General features: G+C 42.8%; 1 protein-coding gene across 17 annotated transcripts in view; it reads left to right on the top strand.

The window, feature by feature from the left end:
• The window catches only part of GTF2I (general transcription factor IIi), a 103,307-nt gene that overhangs the window by 32,575 nt on the left and 52,023 nt on the right, over positions 1–18,709 (top strand). For all 17 annotated transcript variants that reach the window (XM_055114465.2, XM_055114467.2, XM_034951428.2 and 14 more), the window contains 6 exons: positions 1,072–1,210; positions 9,019–9,153; positions 10,307–10,490; positions 10,666–10,694; positions 15,199–15,253; positions 16,437–16,480. In XM_055114465.2, coding sequence (XP_054970440.1) covers positions 1,072–1,210; positions 9,019–9,153; positions 10,307–10,490; positions 10,666–10,694; positions 15,199–15,253; positions 16,437–16,480 — 586 coding nt within the window. The remainder of the gene's footprint in view (positions 1–1,071; positions 1,211–9,018; positions 9,154–10,306; positions 10,491–10,665; positions 10,695–15,198; positions 15,254–16,436; positions 16,481–18,709) is intronic.

Below are 18,709 nucleotides of genomic sequence, written 5' to 3'. Positions count from 1 at the left end.
GACAGGGTTTCACCATGTTGGTCACGCGGGTCTCGAACTCCCGACCTCAGGTGATCCACCCACCTTGGCCTCCCAAAGTGCTGGGATTATAGGCTGAGGTCAGGAGTTCAAGACTAGCCTGGCCAACATTGTGAAACCCTATCTCTACTAAAAATACAAAAAAATTAGCCAGCGTGGCAGCGTGTGCCTGTAGTCCCAGTTACCCGGGAGGCTGAGACAGGAGAATTGCTTGAACCCGTGAGGTGGAGGTTGCAGTGAGCCGAGATTGCGCCACCGCACTCCAGCCTGGGCGACAGAGTGGAACTCTGTCTTAAAAAACAAAAAGAAAAAGATGCCCATAAATATTTTGTTCCCAGGTTGTTATGGTGGTATTATTTTTAGGGGGGAAAACTGGAATCACCAACCTTTTAAATAATGTTATCAGTAAATCATTCAAGGTATATTCATTAAATGGAATACTATATACTCTGTAATAATTTAAAAGAATATTTAATCTCGTAGAAATATGCTTAGTAAAAGTCAGTAAATACTCTGCCCACCTAAAAGTGATTCTGGCTGTGTGTACACAGGGGAATACTTCTGGAGGTGGGGATTATGTAATGAATGCTGTAGTGTGGGTTTCAGACCCGCACCCTCCTTTTGTACTGATGGCACTAATTGCCCCAGGTGCCATGGCTGTTCGAGCCACCTTGCACAAGATTCCACCCTTTCCCAGGGGAGGGCCATGCCAGCTCTCAGCTCTGGGTGCAGCTACATCAGTGTTCAGTGCTTCGTCTGTCCAGCCCTGCCTGCCTCCCGCCTCCCAAGTGCTGTAATTGACAGTGCCCCCCAGCAAGCCTGTGTAAACTCTGAGTCTACTACTTGGAGAATCTGACCTATAAGAGATTACAAGGGAATTGTGTTTTTTTTTTCCTTATAAATTCTGTGTTGTCTTTTGTTTAAAATCAGGCCAAAAACTATCTCGAAAGAGAAGTACCTTTAAAAAATGTTGTTAGTTTTTTAAATTCATCGAGCAGAAATGATGCTCTTAAACGTCTGCCTGTAACATGATGTTTGCTGTTTGTATTGTAGTGTAAAGAACTGGCCAAGTCCAAAGCCGAAGTGGCCTGCATTGCAGTGTACGAAACAGACGTGTTTGTCGTCGGAACTGAAAGAGGACGTGCTTTTGTCAATACCAGAAAGGATTTTCAAAAAGATTTTGTAAAATATTGTAAGCATTGTATTTTTATCTTTTGCATTTCATTAATTTTAAGCCTAAATATTTATAGGTAAGACAAGTTATATTTTCTTTCTTTCTTTCTTTTTTTTTTTTTTGAGATGGAGTTTTGCTCATGTTGCCTAGGCTGGAGTGCAGCGGCGCACTCTTGGCTCACCACAACCCCCGCCGCGTGAGTTCAAGTGATTCTCCTGCCTCAGCCTCCCAAGTAGCTGGGATTACAGGCACGCGCCAGCACGCCTGGCTAATTTTGTATTTTTAGTAGAGACGGGGTTTCTCCATGTTGGTCAGGCTGGTCTCAAACTCCCGACCTCAGGTGATCTGCCCACCTTGGCCTCCCAAAGTGCAGAGGGATTATAGGCGTGGGCCACTGCGCCTGGCCAAGTTATATTTTCTTCTAAAACAGAATGAGATTTAAACTTAAAAAGATTTTCTGAAATGTTTATGGAGACATTTCAAAATGCTCAAAAGGAATCACTGAAATATGTCAGGATAGATACTGAAGAGTTAAGAAAAATGGTAGTGTTTGTTGTACGGTGTTTCTTGCTTGGCTTTACTCTGGGTTAATGAGATACATTAGAGAGAAGGTAATGAAGGTAGAGAAATTTTGAATAGGTTAAAACTTTTACTCAGATAGGGAGTTATTTTCTTTTTCTTTTTTTTTTTTTGTTTTGAGACAGAGTTTCACTCTTGGCCCCCTGGGCTGGAGTGCAATGGCACGATCTTGGCTCATTGCAACCTCCACCTCCCATGTTCAAGCAATTCTTCTACCTCATCCTCCCGAGTAGCTGGGATTACAGGTGCCCACCACCATGCCTGGCTAATTTTTGTAATTTTAGTAAAGACAGGGTTTTGCCATGTTGGCCAAGTTGGTCTCGAACTCCTGACCTCAGGTGATCTGCTTGCCTTGGCCTCCCAAAGTGCTAGGATTTCAGGCATGAGCCACCACTCTCGGCTTTTTTTTTTTTTAAGAGATGGGGTCTCGCTCCGTCACCAGGGAGTGCAGTGGCGCGATATCCGCTCACTGCAACTTCTACCTCCTGTATTCAAGCAATTCTTCTACCTCAGCCTCTGGAGTAGCTGGGATTACAGGTGCACACCACCATACCCAGATAATTTTTTGTATTTTTAGTACAGACAGGGTTTCTCCATGTTGGCCAGGCTGGTCTTGAACTCCTGACCCGAGGAGCCCACCTCGGCCTCCCAAAGTGCTGGGATTACAGGCGTGAGCCCCCACATCCGGCCAGGAGTTCTTTTCTAGATAAAAAGTTGGTGTGTTGAAAACCAGTGATTCACTGTGCAAGTTTGTTTAAGCATATTGCAAAATTAAACAGTTCTCCTCCACTCCCTCACAGATACGAATCACCTTATCACAGTCTTCAGTGAGTTTTGTAATCCGCATTTAGAGCAGTGGTGAGCTTATTTGACATTGGAACAGTGTTGAAATTTACTATAGGGTTTTAATACCCACAGCCTTTCACAGTATGACCATTTTCATATCTGTGTTTAACCTAACACTGTAGGTTTTATGTTAACTGATTGATACAGCATTTTCTTAAAAACATGGAAAGGGAACAAAAAAAGCTAGGGTATCTATAGGCACATATTATATATGGGCATACCTCATTTTTTGTTGTTGTCATTTTTGTTTTTTTGAGACGGAGTTTTCTCTTGTTGCCCAGGCTGGAGTGCAATGGTGCGATCTCGGCTCACCGCAACCTCTGCCTCTAGGGTTCAAGTGATTCTCCTGCCTCAGCCTCCCGAGTAGCTGGGATTAACAGGCATGCACCACCACACCCAGCTAGTTTTGTATTTTTAGTAGAGACAGGGTTTCTCCATGTTGGTCAGGCTGGTCTCATACTCCTGACCTCAGGTTATCTGCCCGCCTCGGCCTCCCAAAGTGCTGGGATTACAGGCGTGAGCCACTGTGCCCGACCGGGCATACCTCATTTTTTTTTGTGTGCCTTGCAGACACTGCAGTTTTCACACATTGAAGATTTGTGGCAACCTTGTGTCAAGTCTATTGGTGCCATTTTTCCTGCAGCATGTGCTTACTTGGTTCTCTGTGTCGCATTTTGGTAACTCTTGGCATAGCATTATTTGAGACTTTTTCATGATTATTGTATCCGCTGTAGTGGAATTTTTTTTTTTTTTTTTTTTTTTTTTTTGAGATGGAGGTTTGCTCCGTCACCCTGGCTGGAGTGCAGTGGTGCGATCTCGGCTCACTTGGTTCAAGGTATTGAGATCAGTGATCTTTGATGTTACTATTGTAATTGTACTGGGAGTCCTTGAACGCACACATATAATATGGCAAACCTAATAGGTAAATATGTGTTCTGACTGCTTCACCAATCGCCTGGTCCCCCATCATTCCCTTTCCTCAGGCCTCCCTGGTCCCTGAGACACAATATTGAAATCAGGCCGGCCAGGCACGGTGGCTCACGCCTGTCATTCTAGCACTTTGGGAGGCCGAGATGTGTGGACCACGAGGTCAAGAGATCGAGACCATCCTGGCCAACATGGTGAAACCCCATCTCTACTAAAAATACAAAAAATTAGCTGGGTGTGGTGGCGCACGCTTGTAGTCCCAGCTATTTGGGAGGCAGGAGAATCGCTTGAACCTGGGAGGTGGAGGTTGCAGTGAGCCAAGATCACGCCACTGCACTCCAGCCTGGCGAAAGAGCAAGACTCCGTCTCAACGAAAAAAAAAGGAAATTAGGCCAATTAATAGACCTATAGTGGCCTCTGAGTGTTTAAGTGAAAGGAAGAGTTGCAGGCTGCTCACTTTACATCAAAAGCAGAAATGATGAAGCTTAGTGAGGAAGGCATGTCAGCAGCTGAGGTAGGCTGAAAGCTAGGCTGAACAGGTAGCCAGGTGGAGAATGCGTAGGAAAAGTTCTCGAAGGAAATGAAAACTGCTGCTCTAGTGAACACGCAAATGATAAAGCAAAACAGCTTATTGCTGATAGGAAGAAAGTTTGAATGGTGTGGATAGAAGATCAAACCAGCCACAGCATTCCCTTAAGCCACAGCGTAATCCAGAGTGAGGCCCTAACTCTCTTCAATTCTGTGAAGGCTGAGATGGGTGAGGAAGCTGCAGAAGAAAAATTGGAAGCTAGCAGAGGTTGGCTCATGAGGTTTAAGGAAAGACACAGTCAGCTGGGGCGGGGGCTCACGCCTGTAATCCCAGCACTTTGGGAGGCTGAGGCGGGCAGATCGCCTGAGCTCAGGAGTTCAAGACCACCCTAGGCACCCTGGTGAAACCCCGTCTCTTCTAAAATACAAAAAATTAGCCAGGCCTGGTGGCGTGCACCTGTAGTCCCAGCTGCTCTGGAGGCTGAGGTACGAGAATCGCTTGAGCCCAGGAGGCGGAGGTTGCAGTGAGCTGAGATCTCGCCATTGCACTCCAGCCTGGACTCTTGAGATCTGTCTCAAAAGAAAAAAAAAAAAGGAAAGACAGAGTCTCTATAACATAAAAGTGCAAGGTAAAGCAGCAAGTGTTTGATGTAGAAACTGCAGCAAGTTCTTTAGAAGATCTAGCTGAGGTAATTCATGAAGATGGCTACACTCACAAAACCCGATTTTCAACGTAGACAAAACAGCCTTATATTGGAAGATACGCTCTAGGACTTTGCTAGCTAGAGAGAAGTTCATTCCTGGCTTCAAAGCTTCAAAGGACAAGCTGAATTCCTTGTGAGGGGTTAACGCCGCTGGTTACTTTGAAGCCATGTTCATTTACCATTCTGAAAATCCTGGGGTCCTGAAGAGTTACACTAAATCTGCTCTGCCTGTGCTCTATTGATAGAACAGTAAAGCCTGGATGACAGCACATCTCTTGATAGCGTTGTTCACCGAATATTTTAAGCCCTCCTTTGAGACCTACTGCTCAGAAAAAAAGATTGCTTTCAAAATATGACTGCTCACAGTCACTCACAGAGTCCTGATGGAGGTGTATAAGGAGATGCTTGCCATTTATTTTTATTTTTTATTTAGTTTTTTTTGAGACAGAGTTTTGCTCTTGTTGCCCATGCTGGAGTGCAATGGCGCGATCTCAGCTCACTGCAACCTCCATGAACCCTGTTGAAATGATAACAAAGGATTTAGAGTATGACATAACTTAGTTCATAAAGCAATGGCAGGGTTTTGGAGGATTGACTCCAATTTTGAAACAAGTTCTACTGTGGGTAAAATGCTACCAAATAGCCTCACACTACAGAGAGACCTTTCATGAAAGCAAGAGTCAATGTAACTTTTATATGCATTGGGAAACCAAAACATCTGTGTGACTTTACTTTATACTTGTATTATTGTGGTGGTTTGGAAGTGAACCTGCAGATGCTTGTATGCCACTAAGGTCTAAAGTTAAACTTCTGATGTCAGTTTAGATTAAATTGGTGATACATTCAGCAACTTATTAGTGAACAAAAAGTTTTGTTAATTCACGAATTTTAATTCCCAATTGTATTTTTAGTTTGTTTTAAAAACTATCCCCTGCCACTGTATTCCTCCCCCTGTCCCTTACCCCCATGCTGTAATCTTCTAAGCTTTATGTTAGTAACTTATCTTTAAAATGTTGTCATTATTATAATGTTGAGAAATGTTCAAGCATTGATTATGTTTCTTTGTTTCTTTATACTAATAATGCTGTTTTGATTGTGTGTGTATCAGCTGCTGTCTGCCCCACCAACACCATAAGCCTGCCTGCAGCTGTACTTATTCTCCCCTTCCCTGTCCTGCCTGGCTTATGTGGTTCTCCACTGGTTAGAACTAAGCATTAAGGGCGTTGTCCTCAGCTGCAAGCTGTAGTCACTGTCCATCAGTATTCATACTTTGTTTTTATTGCTAATAATTTTTTTTTTTTTAAGGAGTCTTGCCCTGTCACCCAGGCTGGAGTGCAGTGGCGTGATCTTGGCTCACTGCAACCTCAGCCTCCCAGGTTCAAGCGATTCTTCTGTCTCAGCCTCCCGAGTAGCTGGGATTACAGGCACACCTGGCTAATTTTTGTATTTTTAGTAGAGATGGGGTTTTGCCATGTTGGCCTGGCTGGTCTCGAACTCCTTACCTCAAGTGATCCACCCACCTTGGCCTCCCAAAGTGCTAGGATTACCGGCGTGAGCCACCGTGACTGGCCTCATTGTTAATAATTTGATCCATGGAGAATGGTTTTTGTATCTAATTCTCCTTCTTCTCTTTTTTTTTGAGACAGAGTCTCACTATCGCCCATGGAGTGCAGTGGTGCGATCTTGGCTCACTGCAACTTCTGCCTCCCAGGTTCAAGCAAGTCTCCTGCCTCAGCCTTTCTAGTAGCTGGGATTACAGGCATGTGTCACTACACCCGGCTAATTTTTTTTTTTTTTTCGAGACGGAGTCTCGCTCTGTCGCCCAGGCTAGAGTGCAGTGGCACGATCTCAGCTCACTGCAAGCTTCGCCTCCCGGGTTCACGCCATTCTCCTGCCTCCGCCTCCCAAGTAGCTGGGACTACAGGCGCCCGCCACCATGCCTGGCTAATTTTTTGTATTTTTTAGTAGAGGTGGGGTTTCACCATGTTGGCCAGACTGATCTTAAACTCCTGACCTCAGGCGATCTGCCCTCCTTGGCCTCCCAAAGTGCTGGGATTACAGGCATGAGCCACTGCACCCGGCCTAATTCTCAAGTACCTCTTACTTGTTTGTGTAAAGTACTTTGCAGATAAGGAGCAATAATGGTCTTCTGGAAGGTAATCAATAGGTTTATGAGGCAATCATAGAAATTCTTCAGGAGAATTCTGAGCGCTTTTCTGGGATTTAGAAAAGCGTTGTTCAGCAGAAAAAAGTATCATGTGAGTCTCTCACATAATTTAAAACTTTCTAGTTAGAACATTAAAGAAAAATAAAGAAAAAAGTGAAATTCATTTTACTGGTAATACTTTAACTTATTATATCTAAAATATTTCAACATGTAATCAATTTAAAAATTATTAATGGGCCGGGTGTGGTGGCTCATGCCTGTAATCCCAGCACTTTGGGAGGCAGAGGCAGGCGGATCACGAGTTCAGGAGATCGAGACCATCTGGCCAACATGGTGAAACCCTGTCTCTACTAAAAATACAAAAATTAGCTGGGAGTGGTGGCGCGCACCTGTAATCCCAGCTACTCGGGAGGCTGAGGCAGAAGAATCGTTTGAACCTGGGACGTGGAGATTGCAGTGAGCCAAGATCGTGCCACTGCACTCCAGCCTGGTGACAGAGCAAGACTCCGTCTCCAGAAAAAAAAAAAATTATTAATGGGATATTTGTCATACTTTTTTTGTACCAAGTCTTCAAAATCCAGTGTGTATTGTACACTCATGAAACATCTGAATTTGGACCAGCCAAGTTGCAAGTGCCACATGTATCTATTTGTTATTGTGCTAGACTTTGCAAGCCTAGAATTTTTTTGTGTTGATAATCTTCTCATATTTAAATTTGTAACCAATACAAATTTTCTTTTTTAAAGTAGTACAAGGGTACTAGTATGTAGTATTTTTAGCTATGGCTACACTTATTTCAGAGATGGTCACCATTTCATATTACTTTCATTCATCTCATTTAAGTATTTTAGATTTTTATTTGAAAAGTTCCCTTTTAAATCTCCATCTCCCTGCCTTTTATTTTTTATTTTTTTGAGACGGAATCTTGCTCTGTCACCAGGCTGGAGTGCAGTGGTGCAATCTTGGCTCACTGCACCCTCCACCTCCCGGGTTCAAGCAATTCTCCTGCCTCAGCCTCCCAAGTAGCTGAGACTACAGGTGTGTGCCACCATGCCCAGCTAATTTTTGTATTTTTTTTTTTGTTTGTTTTTTTGAGACGGAGTCTCACTCTGTCGCCCAGGCTGGAGTGCAGTGGCGCAATTTCCGCTCTCTGCAAGCTCCACCTCCCGGGCTCACGCCATTCTCTTGCCCCAGCCTCCCGAGTAGCTGGGACCACAGGCGCCCGCCACCACGCCCGGAGAATTTTTTGTATTTTTAGTAGAGACGGAGTTTCACTGTGTTAGCCAGGATGGTCTCGATCTCCTGATCTCGTGATCCACCCGCCTCGGCCTCCCAAAGTGCAGGGATTACAGGCGTGAGCCACCGCGCCCGGCCTAATTTTTGTATTTTTAGTAGAGACGGTGGTTTCATCATGTTGACCAGGATGCTGTCAATCTCTTGACCTTGTCATCTGCCAGCCTCAGCCTCCCAAAGTGCTGGGATTACAGGTGTGAGCCACCGCACCTGGCCTTTTTTTTTTTTTTTTTAATTTAAGAGACACAGCCTCTATCCATCACCCAGGCTGGAGTGCTGTGGTATGTTCTCGGCCCCATCATAGCTCACTGCAGCCTTAAACTTCTAGACTCAAGCAGCCCTCACTTCAGCCCCCAGACAGCTAGGACTGCAGACATACAACACTATACCTGGCTATTTTCATTTTTTTGCAGAGATGTGTCCTTGTTATGTTGCCAAAGCTGGTCTTGAACTCCTGGGCTCAAGCAGTCCTCCTGCTTCAGCCTCACAAGGTGGTGGAATTACAGGCGTGAGCCCTTGGGCTTGGCCTGTTTTTTGCTTTTATAACAAATCACAAGTGACTTGCTATTTTGTTACAAAATAACAAATCATTGGTTACAATGATTAATAAATGTTAAAGAATGGTTAAGAAATAGTTTTTTCCTGTTAGAATACATGATAAAAATAGTTTTCCCTGTTAGGATACAGGAAAACGATTTTTACTAAAAACCAAATATTAAGGTAATGGATATGGACCTTTTTATTATTTTTTAATTTAATTTTATTTTTTATTTTTTTTACAGGTGTTGAAGAAGAAGAAAAAGCTGCAGAGATGCATAAAATGAAATCTACAACCCAGGCAAATCGGATGAGTGTAGATGCTGTAGAAATTGAAACACTCAGAAAAACAGTTGAGGACTATTTCTGCTTTTGCTATGGTAAAAACAATAGACTTAATTTTTCTAAAAGATACATTATATAATTGAGTTTTCTAAAGGGGAGCTTATGTAATTGATTCGAAAATCATATAACACACATTTTCAGTGACTGAATGGATTAGCAATAACCTTACTTTCTTCCACTTCCATTTTGAAGGAACCCAGGAAGAAGTGTGGCCAGTAGAGCTGTTTCTTTCTTTCTGTTTTTTTTTTGTTTGAGATGGAGTCTCGCTCTGTCGCCCAGGCTGGAGTGCAGTGGCACGATCTCAGCTCACTGCAATCTCCGCCTCCCGGTTTCAAGTGATTCTCCTGCCTCAGCCCCCTGAGTAACTAGGATTACAGGTGTCCGCCACCATGCCCAGCTAATTTTTGTGTTAAATTTTAGTAGAGATGGGGTTTCACCACATTCGCCAGGCTGGTCTCGAACTCCTGATCTCAGGTGATCCACCCACCTTGGCCTCCCAAAGTGCTGGGATTACAGGTGTGAGCCACCATGCCTGGCCTAGCTGTTTCTTTCTAATAAGCATGCTCATCTCTCTAATTCCATGCAAAGCCACCTTTTCTTACTCTTGTCACATCATAAAACAAAGCTCTTACAAGAAAACAGTCAAAGGAGGAGATTGAGGTTTTACTGCAGGGTCATAGGTGAAAATCAGTTCTCTGGAATGGGATTTTCAGTATGTGTGAGGCTCGCTGCCCAATAGGTTGACAGTATATACTCATTTGTAAATGGGAAGTTTGTATTTACCTGATAAGTTTTCAATGAGAATATTAGCTGAAACATTCCTGGTATTTTATGGTAATAGTTGGATGTGCTGGGCTTCTGTATTCTGAGGCCAAATTGTACCTGAGAATATGCCAGGATGGGACCATCTTCAAGAAAGACAATAGTGCAAGAAACCAACCATTGCTCTCTCTGTGTGTTTTTTAAAGTAAAATATTTTATCTACTTTTCATTTTGGCCCTTTGGATCAGTTTCAGGTTTAGACCTTCTGCTGACATGGGGAGATAGAATGCTGTAGTATTAATTAATTTTGAAATCATATATTATAAAAAATCGTGGATGCCCTTATTAAGCCACAATAAGCTAGCGATGATTTCATTTTGTAATCTTACCATTGAATGATGTTCATCCGCTTTTCATCTCCCCCAGGGAAAGCTTTAGGCAAATCCACAGTGGTACCTGTACCATATGAGAAGATGCTGCGAGACCAGTCGGCTGTGGTAGTGCAGGGGCTTCCGGAAGGTGTTGCCTTTAAACACCCCGAGAACTATGATCTTGCAACCCTGAAATGGATTTTGGAGAACAAAGCAGGGATTTCATTCATCATTAAGAGGTGAAGTGCTTTCTCCCTTTGTACCCATCAACAGTTGATTCGTATAAATTTGAATATTTAGCTTACATTAATGTATTTTTAAAATTCATATTTAACACAGAAGTCATTTAAATGTATGCTCTACAATAATTTAGCATATTCATACGAAGTTTTGTTTTGTTTTGTTTTAATGCAGACCTTTTTTAGAGCCAAAGAAGCATGTAGGTAAGTAAGTGCTTCGCTTCCTTGATAGCTGGCTGGCCTCCGTTTTGCTAGATTTTCATACACTTTAATGGTTTCTGTTTTATTGTCTTTGAGAATATGATGTCAGACATTTTCGGATGGGCTGTTTAGATGTTTATATAATCCACGAAAGGTTCATTGAGCTAAAAAAGTGGAGACTTGTTTTTTTGTTTTCAGCTCCGCTGCTTGTTTTCTATAGAAGATCATACATCTGCCCTCACTTACCAGAATTATGAGTAGGATTTAATTGACCTAATGTCATTGACTCGGCAAGACGTTGTTGGGCACAGCATTGGGTGGGGAGGGGATACGCAGCTGTGTATCAGCATTACCACTTTTGAGAGCTGTGAGTCTCACGGAAGAGAGAAAAGTCTGTGAAATGAACATGGCAAGAACATTGCATCCCTACGGCAAGAATGTCTCTGAGAAAGTGCTGTGGATGTTATTGGAGGTTGGATTCCTTTATAGTTCAGGAAAGAGTTCATGAGGAAGAGAGCATTTCCATGGGCCCTTGAAGAATGATGCGGATTTCAGCTTCCTTTAGGGAAGTCTAGCCATTTCATTTGAAGGGAAAACAGGATAAAGAGTAGTACCCTTTAGAGCCAGGTTTATTTGAGACTTTCGGAAGCAAATAACCAGTATCATTGGAATACTTTTAAACATGTAACTATGAAAGGAAAAAATTATATATACATAAACATACACATTGTGTTTTCTGTTAACCTTTGTTTTATTCTCATTGTGGTGAAAAGATTAATTTTTTAGCAGCTTTATTGAGGTATAATTGATACACCATAAAATTCACCTGCCTTTTTTTTTTATTATTATTATTTTTTGAGACGGAGTCTTGCTCTGTTGCCAAGGCTGGAGTGCAGTGGCGCGATCTTGGCTCACTGCAGCCTCTGCTTCCCAGGTTCAAGTGATTCTGCCTCAGCCTCCCGAGTAGCTGGGATTACAGGCACATGCCACTACGCCCGGCTAATTTTTTGTATTTTTAGTAGAGATGGGGTTTCACCATGTTAGGATGATCTCGAACTCCTGACCTCAAATGATCCACCCGCCCCGGCCTCCCAAAGTGCTGGGATTACAGGCGTGAGCCACTGTGCCCAGCCAAATTCACCTGTCTTAAGTATATAATTCACTAATAGTAGATTTACAATCTTAAAATGTTTTTAAGGGGTTTTCACCCATCATCACAGTCTAATTTTGGGATGCTTTCATCGTCCCTGTCTCTGTTATTTCATGAATGTTGTAGAAATGGAATATGTAGTATGTATCCTATTGAAATGAGCTTTTTTCACTGGGCATCACTCACTCGAGGCTCATCGAGCTTGGTAGGTGTATCCGTAGCTTCTTTTTATTGCTGAGCACTAACTATTCTGTGACATGAACATACTGTCTGTTGATCCAGTCATCAGTTTATAGATATTTTGGTTGTTTCCACCTTTGGGTATTGGGAATAATGTTACAGTGAACATACTTGAGCAACGTTTTGTCTGGACATATTCCTTGATATCTCTTGGATATTTACATAGGAGTGCAATTACTAGGAATAGGGTAAATTTACACTGAATTTTTTTTTTTTTTTAATTGAGACGGAGTCTCTTTCTATCACCAAGTTGGAGTGCAGTGGCATGATCTCGGCTCACTGCAACCTCTGCCTCGTGGATTCAAGAGATTCACCTGCCTCAGCCTCCTGAGTAGCTGGGATTACAGGCATGCGCCACCACACCCGGCTAATTTTTGTATTTTTAGTAGAGACGAGGTTTCACCATGTTGGCCAGGATGGTCTCAATCTCTTGACCTCATGATCAAGGGAGGCCTCTCAAAGTGCTGAGATTACAGGCGTGAGCCATCGCGCCCTGCTACACTGAACTTTGAAGAAACTGACAAGCTGTTTTCCAAGGTGGCTATACCATGTTATATTCTCACAGTAGGATAGGAGGGTTACCCCCACATTGCTGCCAACTTACTTCTTGATTTTAGCCATTGTAATAGATGTGAAGTGGTATCTAATTTTTTTTTTATTTTTAAAAATTTCTCTAGTGATTGTTGATGTGTTTTTACTTTTCTTTCTTTCTTTCTTTTTTTTTTTTTTTGAGACAGGGTCTCACTCTGTCGCCCAGGCTGGAGTGTAGTGGCGCCATCTCAGCTTAGTGCAGCCTCAACCTCCCAGGCTCAAGCAATCCTGCTGCCTCAGCTTCTCAGTAGCTAGGACTACAGGCGTGTGCCACCATACCCAGCTCATTTCTGAACCTTTTTTGGTAGAGACAAGCTCTTGCCGTGTTGGCCAGGCTGGTCTGGAACTCCTGAGCTTAAGTGATCCGCCTGTGTCAGCCTCCCAAAGTGCTGGGATTACAGGCTTGTGTTATCTTCCATTGTGCTTATTGGTCATCCATACATATTTTTTGGAGAAATATCTATTTAGGTCCTTTTCCCATTTAAAAATTGGGTTTGTTTGTCTTTTTATTATTGAGTCTTGTTTTTATGTAGTCTTGATATAAGTCTCTAATTGATGATTTGTTAAAAAAAAATTTTTTTTTTTCTTTTTGCAACGGTGTCACTCTGTTATCCAGGCTGGAGTACAGGATTTGGGAATATTTTCTCCAATTCTAATAAATCTACATTATCCTTATTGTATAACTTGTCTTTTTCCGTTACTTGGTAGTATCCTTTGAGGCACAAACGTTTTAAATTTTGATAAAAATCAGTTTATTCTTTTGTTAACTTGTGCTTTTTTTTTTGAGACAGAGTCTCGCTGTGTCACCCAGGCTGGAGTGCAATGGCATGATCTCAGCTCACTGCAACCTCTGCCTCCCGGGTTCAAGCAATTCTCCTGTCTCAGCCTCCCGAGTAGCTGGGACTACAGGTGCCCGCCACCATGCCCGGATAACTTTAGTATTTTTAGTGGAGACGGGGTTTCACCATATTGGTCAGGCTGGTCTCAAACTCCAGACCTCAGGTGATCCACCTGCCTCAGCCTCCCAAAGTGCTGGGATTATAGGCGTGAGCCACTGCGCCTGGCCCTCACTTAAGCTTTTGACTTCATATTCAAGAAACCATTGCGTAAACCCAAAGGCATGAAGATATGACTTCTGTGTTTTCTTCCACAAGTCTTATAGCTTTAACTCTCACATTTAGATCTATGGTTCATTTTGAGGTCATTTTTGTATATTATACAAGGTAAAGGTATAAATTCATCTTTTTGCACATGGGTATCCAATGATTCCAGGACAATTTGCAGAAAAGACCGTCCTTTCCCTCAAGATATCCTTTTCATCTTTGTTGAAAGTCATTTGACTCTTTGTTTATTTCTGGGCTTTCTATGTAGGAGATCATGTTGTGTGAGAATCAAGACAATTTACCACTTTCTTTGCAATCTAAGTGCCTCTTATTTCTTCTTCTTGTTGCTCTGGCTAGAATATAAATGTCACACAGCATTGGTGATAGCAGACATCACCTTGTGATATTAGTAGGAAAGCATTCTGTCTTTGACCATGAAGTATGATGTTAGTGGTAGGATTTTTGTGTAAATCTCTTTTAAGATGGAGAAATGTTTATTTATCATGTTTATGTTAAATTTCAGACTTAAAAGTTTTTTTTAAACTTAATTATTATATTTATTTATTTATTTATTTATTTTGAGATGGAGTCTTGCTCTGTCGCCCAGGCTGGAGTGCAGTGGCATGATCTCGGCTCACTACAACCTCTGCCTCCCAGGCTCAAGCAAATCTCCTGCCTCAGCCTTCTGAGTAACTGGGATTACAGGTGCCCGCCACCATACCTGGCTAATTTTTATATATTTTTTAGCAGAGACGGGGTTTCACCATGTTGGCCAGGCTGGTCTCAAACCCCTGACCTCAAGCAATCTACCCATCTCAGCCTCCCAAAGTGCTGGGATTACAGGTGTGAGCCTCCACGCCCAGCCTAATCTCAGCACTTTGGGAGACCAGAGTGGGAGTCTCCCTTGAGGCCAGGAGTTCGAGATAAGCCTGGGCAACATAGCAAGATCAAATTTCTACAAAAAATAGAAAACAATTAGCTGGGAGTGGTAATGCATGCTTCTGTAGTCCCAGCTACTCAGGAGGCTGAGGTAGGAGGATTGCTTGATCCTCGAGAGTTGGAGGCTGCAGTGAGCTATGATCATGCCATTGCACACCAGCCTGGGCAACAGAGTAAAACCCTGTTTCTAAAAAAAAAAAAAAAAAAAATCTGTTTCATCATTTATACGTCAGCAGAGTCATATTCTCCATATTCCATCTTACTAGACAAATGGTATGTTTCTGCATTTCTCTCACTGATGAAAATAAGAGCTTTTTCATTCAAGGAGGGTGTGGTTGGGTGAAGGGATGAAAAGCAGTGTTTATTCTGGTGTGATCCAGAGCTGCAAAGCCTAGTTCTACCCCACTAATTCTATATTTAAAGCCTTTAGACATATTATATTTGAAATGTTGAAAAACTAACTCCAATTTTTTTTTGTATGTAGGTGGTCGTGTGATGGTAACAGATGCTGACAGGTCAATACTATCTCCAGGTGGAAGGTAAAACCTAATTTCATTACTGCTGTTTAACTCCCACACCTCAAAAAGTTTTAGTTGTTAGATAATTGAGATATCAGAATATTAAAAAGGCCTCATGTCACACATCTTAAAGTTTAATAGGCAAGGATATCATTTGGGGATCTTGTGAACATTCCCTCTTTGACTTGGTATTTCTGAATAGTAGAGTTCCTGGGAAAAGCCAGGGGCATTGGTCACACTGTGAATTGGCTTTAGAGTGGTATTTGGAAGTTAATATGCTATTCTGTAGTATTTTATTATACTGTTTTCCCCAAAAGATAGATAGAAATTAAAGTACTAAGTTCAGTTGGTAACTCTTTTTTTTTTTTTTATTTTTGAGATGGAGTTTTGCTCTTTTTGCCCATGCTAGAGTGAAGTGGCGCGATCTCGGCTCACTGCAACCTCTGACCCCCCGCCGGGTTCAAGCGATTCTCCTGCCTCAGCCTCCCAAATAGCAGGGACTACAAGCATGTGCCACCATGCCCAGCTAATTTTTTTGTATTTTTAGTAGAGACGGGGTTTCACCGTGTTGGCCAGGCTGGTCTCGAACTCCTGACCTCGGGTGATCTACCTGCCTCGGCCTCCCAAAGTACTGGGATTACAGGCATGAGCCACCACGCCTGGCCCGATAAGTCTTAATATGCTACTCTGTAGTATTTTATTGTACTTTTTTCCCCAAAAGATAGATAGAAATTAAAGTACTAAGTTCAGTTGATAACTCTTTTTTTTTGTGGAGACAGAGTCTCCCTCTGTGGCTCAGGCTGGAGTTCAGTGGCATGATCTCAGCTCACTGCAACCTCCGCCTCCCGGGTTCAAGTGATTCAGGTGAGCACCACCACGCCTGGCTAATTTTTGTATTTTTAGTAGAGATGAGGTTTCACCATATTGGCCAGGCTGGTCTTGAACTCCTGACCTCGTGATCTGCCCTCCTCGGCCTCCCAATGTGTTGGGATTACAGGCGTGAGCCACTGTGCCTGGCCCAATAACTCTTATTTATGCAATAAATAAATATGTCAGTTTTAAGCGAGTCAGGTTTGCACCCACCTTTGAGTCTTTTAAGATCCCTTGGGAGGGATCTTAACACTTTGAGACCCAGAGACTTTGAATGCTGTGGGAATGGCTGTCACCAGCACGTGGCTTGATCAGGGCTTTCTTCTCCTTGCAGTTGTGGCCCCATCAAAGTGAAAACTGAACCCACAGAAGATTCTGGTATGTACTAGCACTTTTAGAATCAATGGTGAAATTAAGGAAGACTTTTCCTTAGTGTAGAAGTTTATAGTTTGACTCAATTATCGTTTTGTTTTGATAAGAAAGAGGCAGTCACTACTAATGTATTCCAACTGTGACACTATTTGTTAATGTTATCACATTAAGACCCAGAAAGGTAATTTGCTCAGTAAATGGTAGGCAGAGTTCTTTGCCAGTTACATATGTTTGTAGATAAAATGTATTTTTTTTCCCGTTGTACAGACATATAATGTAAGAGGTCAGCTGTTCTATAGTGCTTTTTATAAAAATCAATAGAATGCCCCCTTCATCTCCTCCTTCCCTCGCTGCACTCCTGTTTTCCACTCTCCAAGGAGACCATTTTCAATTCTCAAATAAAATTGCTATTTAATTCCTTATTTATTTATTTATTTATTTTTTGAGATGGAGTCTTGCTTTATCACCCAGACTGAAGTGCAGTGGCACGACCTCGGCTCACTGCAACCTCTGCCTCTGGGTTCAAGCGATTCTCCCACCTCAGCCTCCCAAGTAGCTGGGATTACAGGCATACGCCATCATGCACGACTAATTTTTGTATTTTTAGTAGCAACGGGGTTTCGCCAGGTTGGCCTGGCTGGTCTTGAACTCCTGACCTCAAGTGATCCTCCTGCCTCAGCCTTCCAAAGTCCTAGGATTACAGGCATAAGCCACCGTGCCCGGCCCCCGTTTATAATTCTGTTCTGTCCTAGAACCGTGGCACCCAGATGTTCTCAGCATATGTATTTATTTCATCATTTCCCAGTGTTATCCTGTGTCCTAGTGCCACTGTCAAGCCTCCCGCTGCTCGGCCCTGTGCCCCTTATTCACACAGGACACTCCTTAGTGGGCTGTCACCGCCCTGCCTGCCCCCTCATCTCCCTCTGTCTGCCCAGGCCCTCGGCAGCTTCCCCAGCCCCTTCCCCGGCCCTTCATCAGCCTTCTCATTCTGCCATGCTTCCTGGGCAGCCACCTGCCCCGCTTCACCCCATCTAAGGGCATCTCGAATGAGTTGTTGGGGAGGAGGGTAGGGCCGCGTTAACGTGTGTGTGCGTGCATGTGAATGAGGGCTTTTATGTATGTAAGTGTATTTTGGGAGAGCTGCAAGAAAGTGTTGAATTATCCTTTTTTGGAAAAGGTATTTGAGTCTTTTACACTGTTTGCTGGTTTTACAGAAGGTTTTTCTTTTTTCTTTATTTTCACTCCATAGGAAATCTCAAATTTTTGTGTGGTTTTCAGTAGATTGTGCCAAAAAAAATCATCATTTTGCAAATGTTTCCCCTTAATTCATATATTCATCTCCTGAATATTTAGTTTGCTTCTAAAAAGAAACATGCTGAATTCAGAAACCCCATGTGTTTAATCGAATTCTTTCAACTGTCTTTATGTACACATCAGCATCATTATAGGTTTTTTTTTTTTTCTCTTTTACACTTTGCATCTTTGTATTCTTAATTTATCCTGCAAATAAGATTTACATTTATAGCCAGGGTGCAGCCAGGAGACAGAAACCATATCAGTTATTGGAACAGAGAAAATTTAATGTAAAGATTGTTGGCCGGGTGCGGTTGCTCACACCTGTAATCCCAGCACTTTGGGAGGCTGAGGCGAGTGGATCACCTGAGGTCAGGAGTTGGAGACCAGCCTGGCCAACATGGTGAAACCCAGTCTCTACTAAAAATACAAAAAAAATTAGCTGGGCATGGTGGTGGGCGCCTGTAATCCCAGCTACTCAAGAGGCTGAGGGAGGAGAATCGTTTGAACTCAGGAGGTAGTAGAGGTTGCATTGAGTCAAGATCGTGCCATTGCACTCCAGCCTGGGCAACAAGAGTGAAACTCCATCTCAAAACAAAACAAACAAAAAAAGATTGTTAACTGGTTATAAAGTTGTTAACTTTGTAACCTTAAGGAGAATACTAAGGTTTTTTTTAAGGAACAGTTCTAGGCAGTGGCTGCCACCCCATCAGCTTTCCATCTGACTTCTGAGGTGGGGTAGTGTTTGGCTGATGCTGGTGGCTGAGGGGCATGGTGAGGCTGCTTCTGGTAGTGTTGGAGACATTGCCAACCGGGCACAGCTGTTGTGATGGGAGGGCCTGCTTTGGCCAGGCTGAACGAGGGTACCAAGGAGTGACCTTTTTGGGATGAGAATGCAGACAAGAAGCCAAAAGGAAGGCCCAGATCTCTTCTCCTCCTCTA

Source organism: Pan paniscus, chromosome 6 (genome assembly GCF_029289425.2).
Source record: "Pan paniscus chromosome 6, NHGRI_mPanPan1-v2.0_pri, whole genome shotgun sequence".
In the NCBI taxonomy this organism is placed as follows: domain Eukaryota; kingdom Metazoa; phylum Chordata; class Mammalia; order Primates; family Hominidae; genus Pan; species Pan paniscus.
This window is presented reverse-complemented; position numbering and strand designations above follow the sequence as displayed.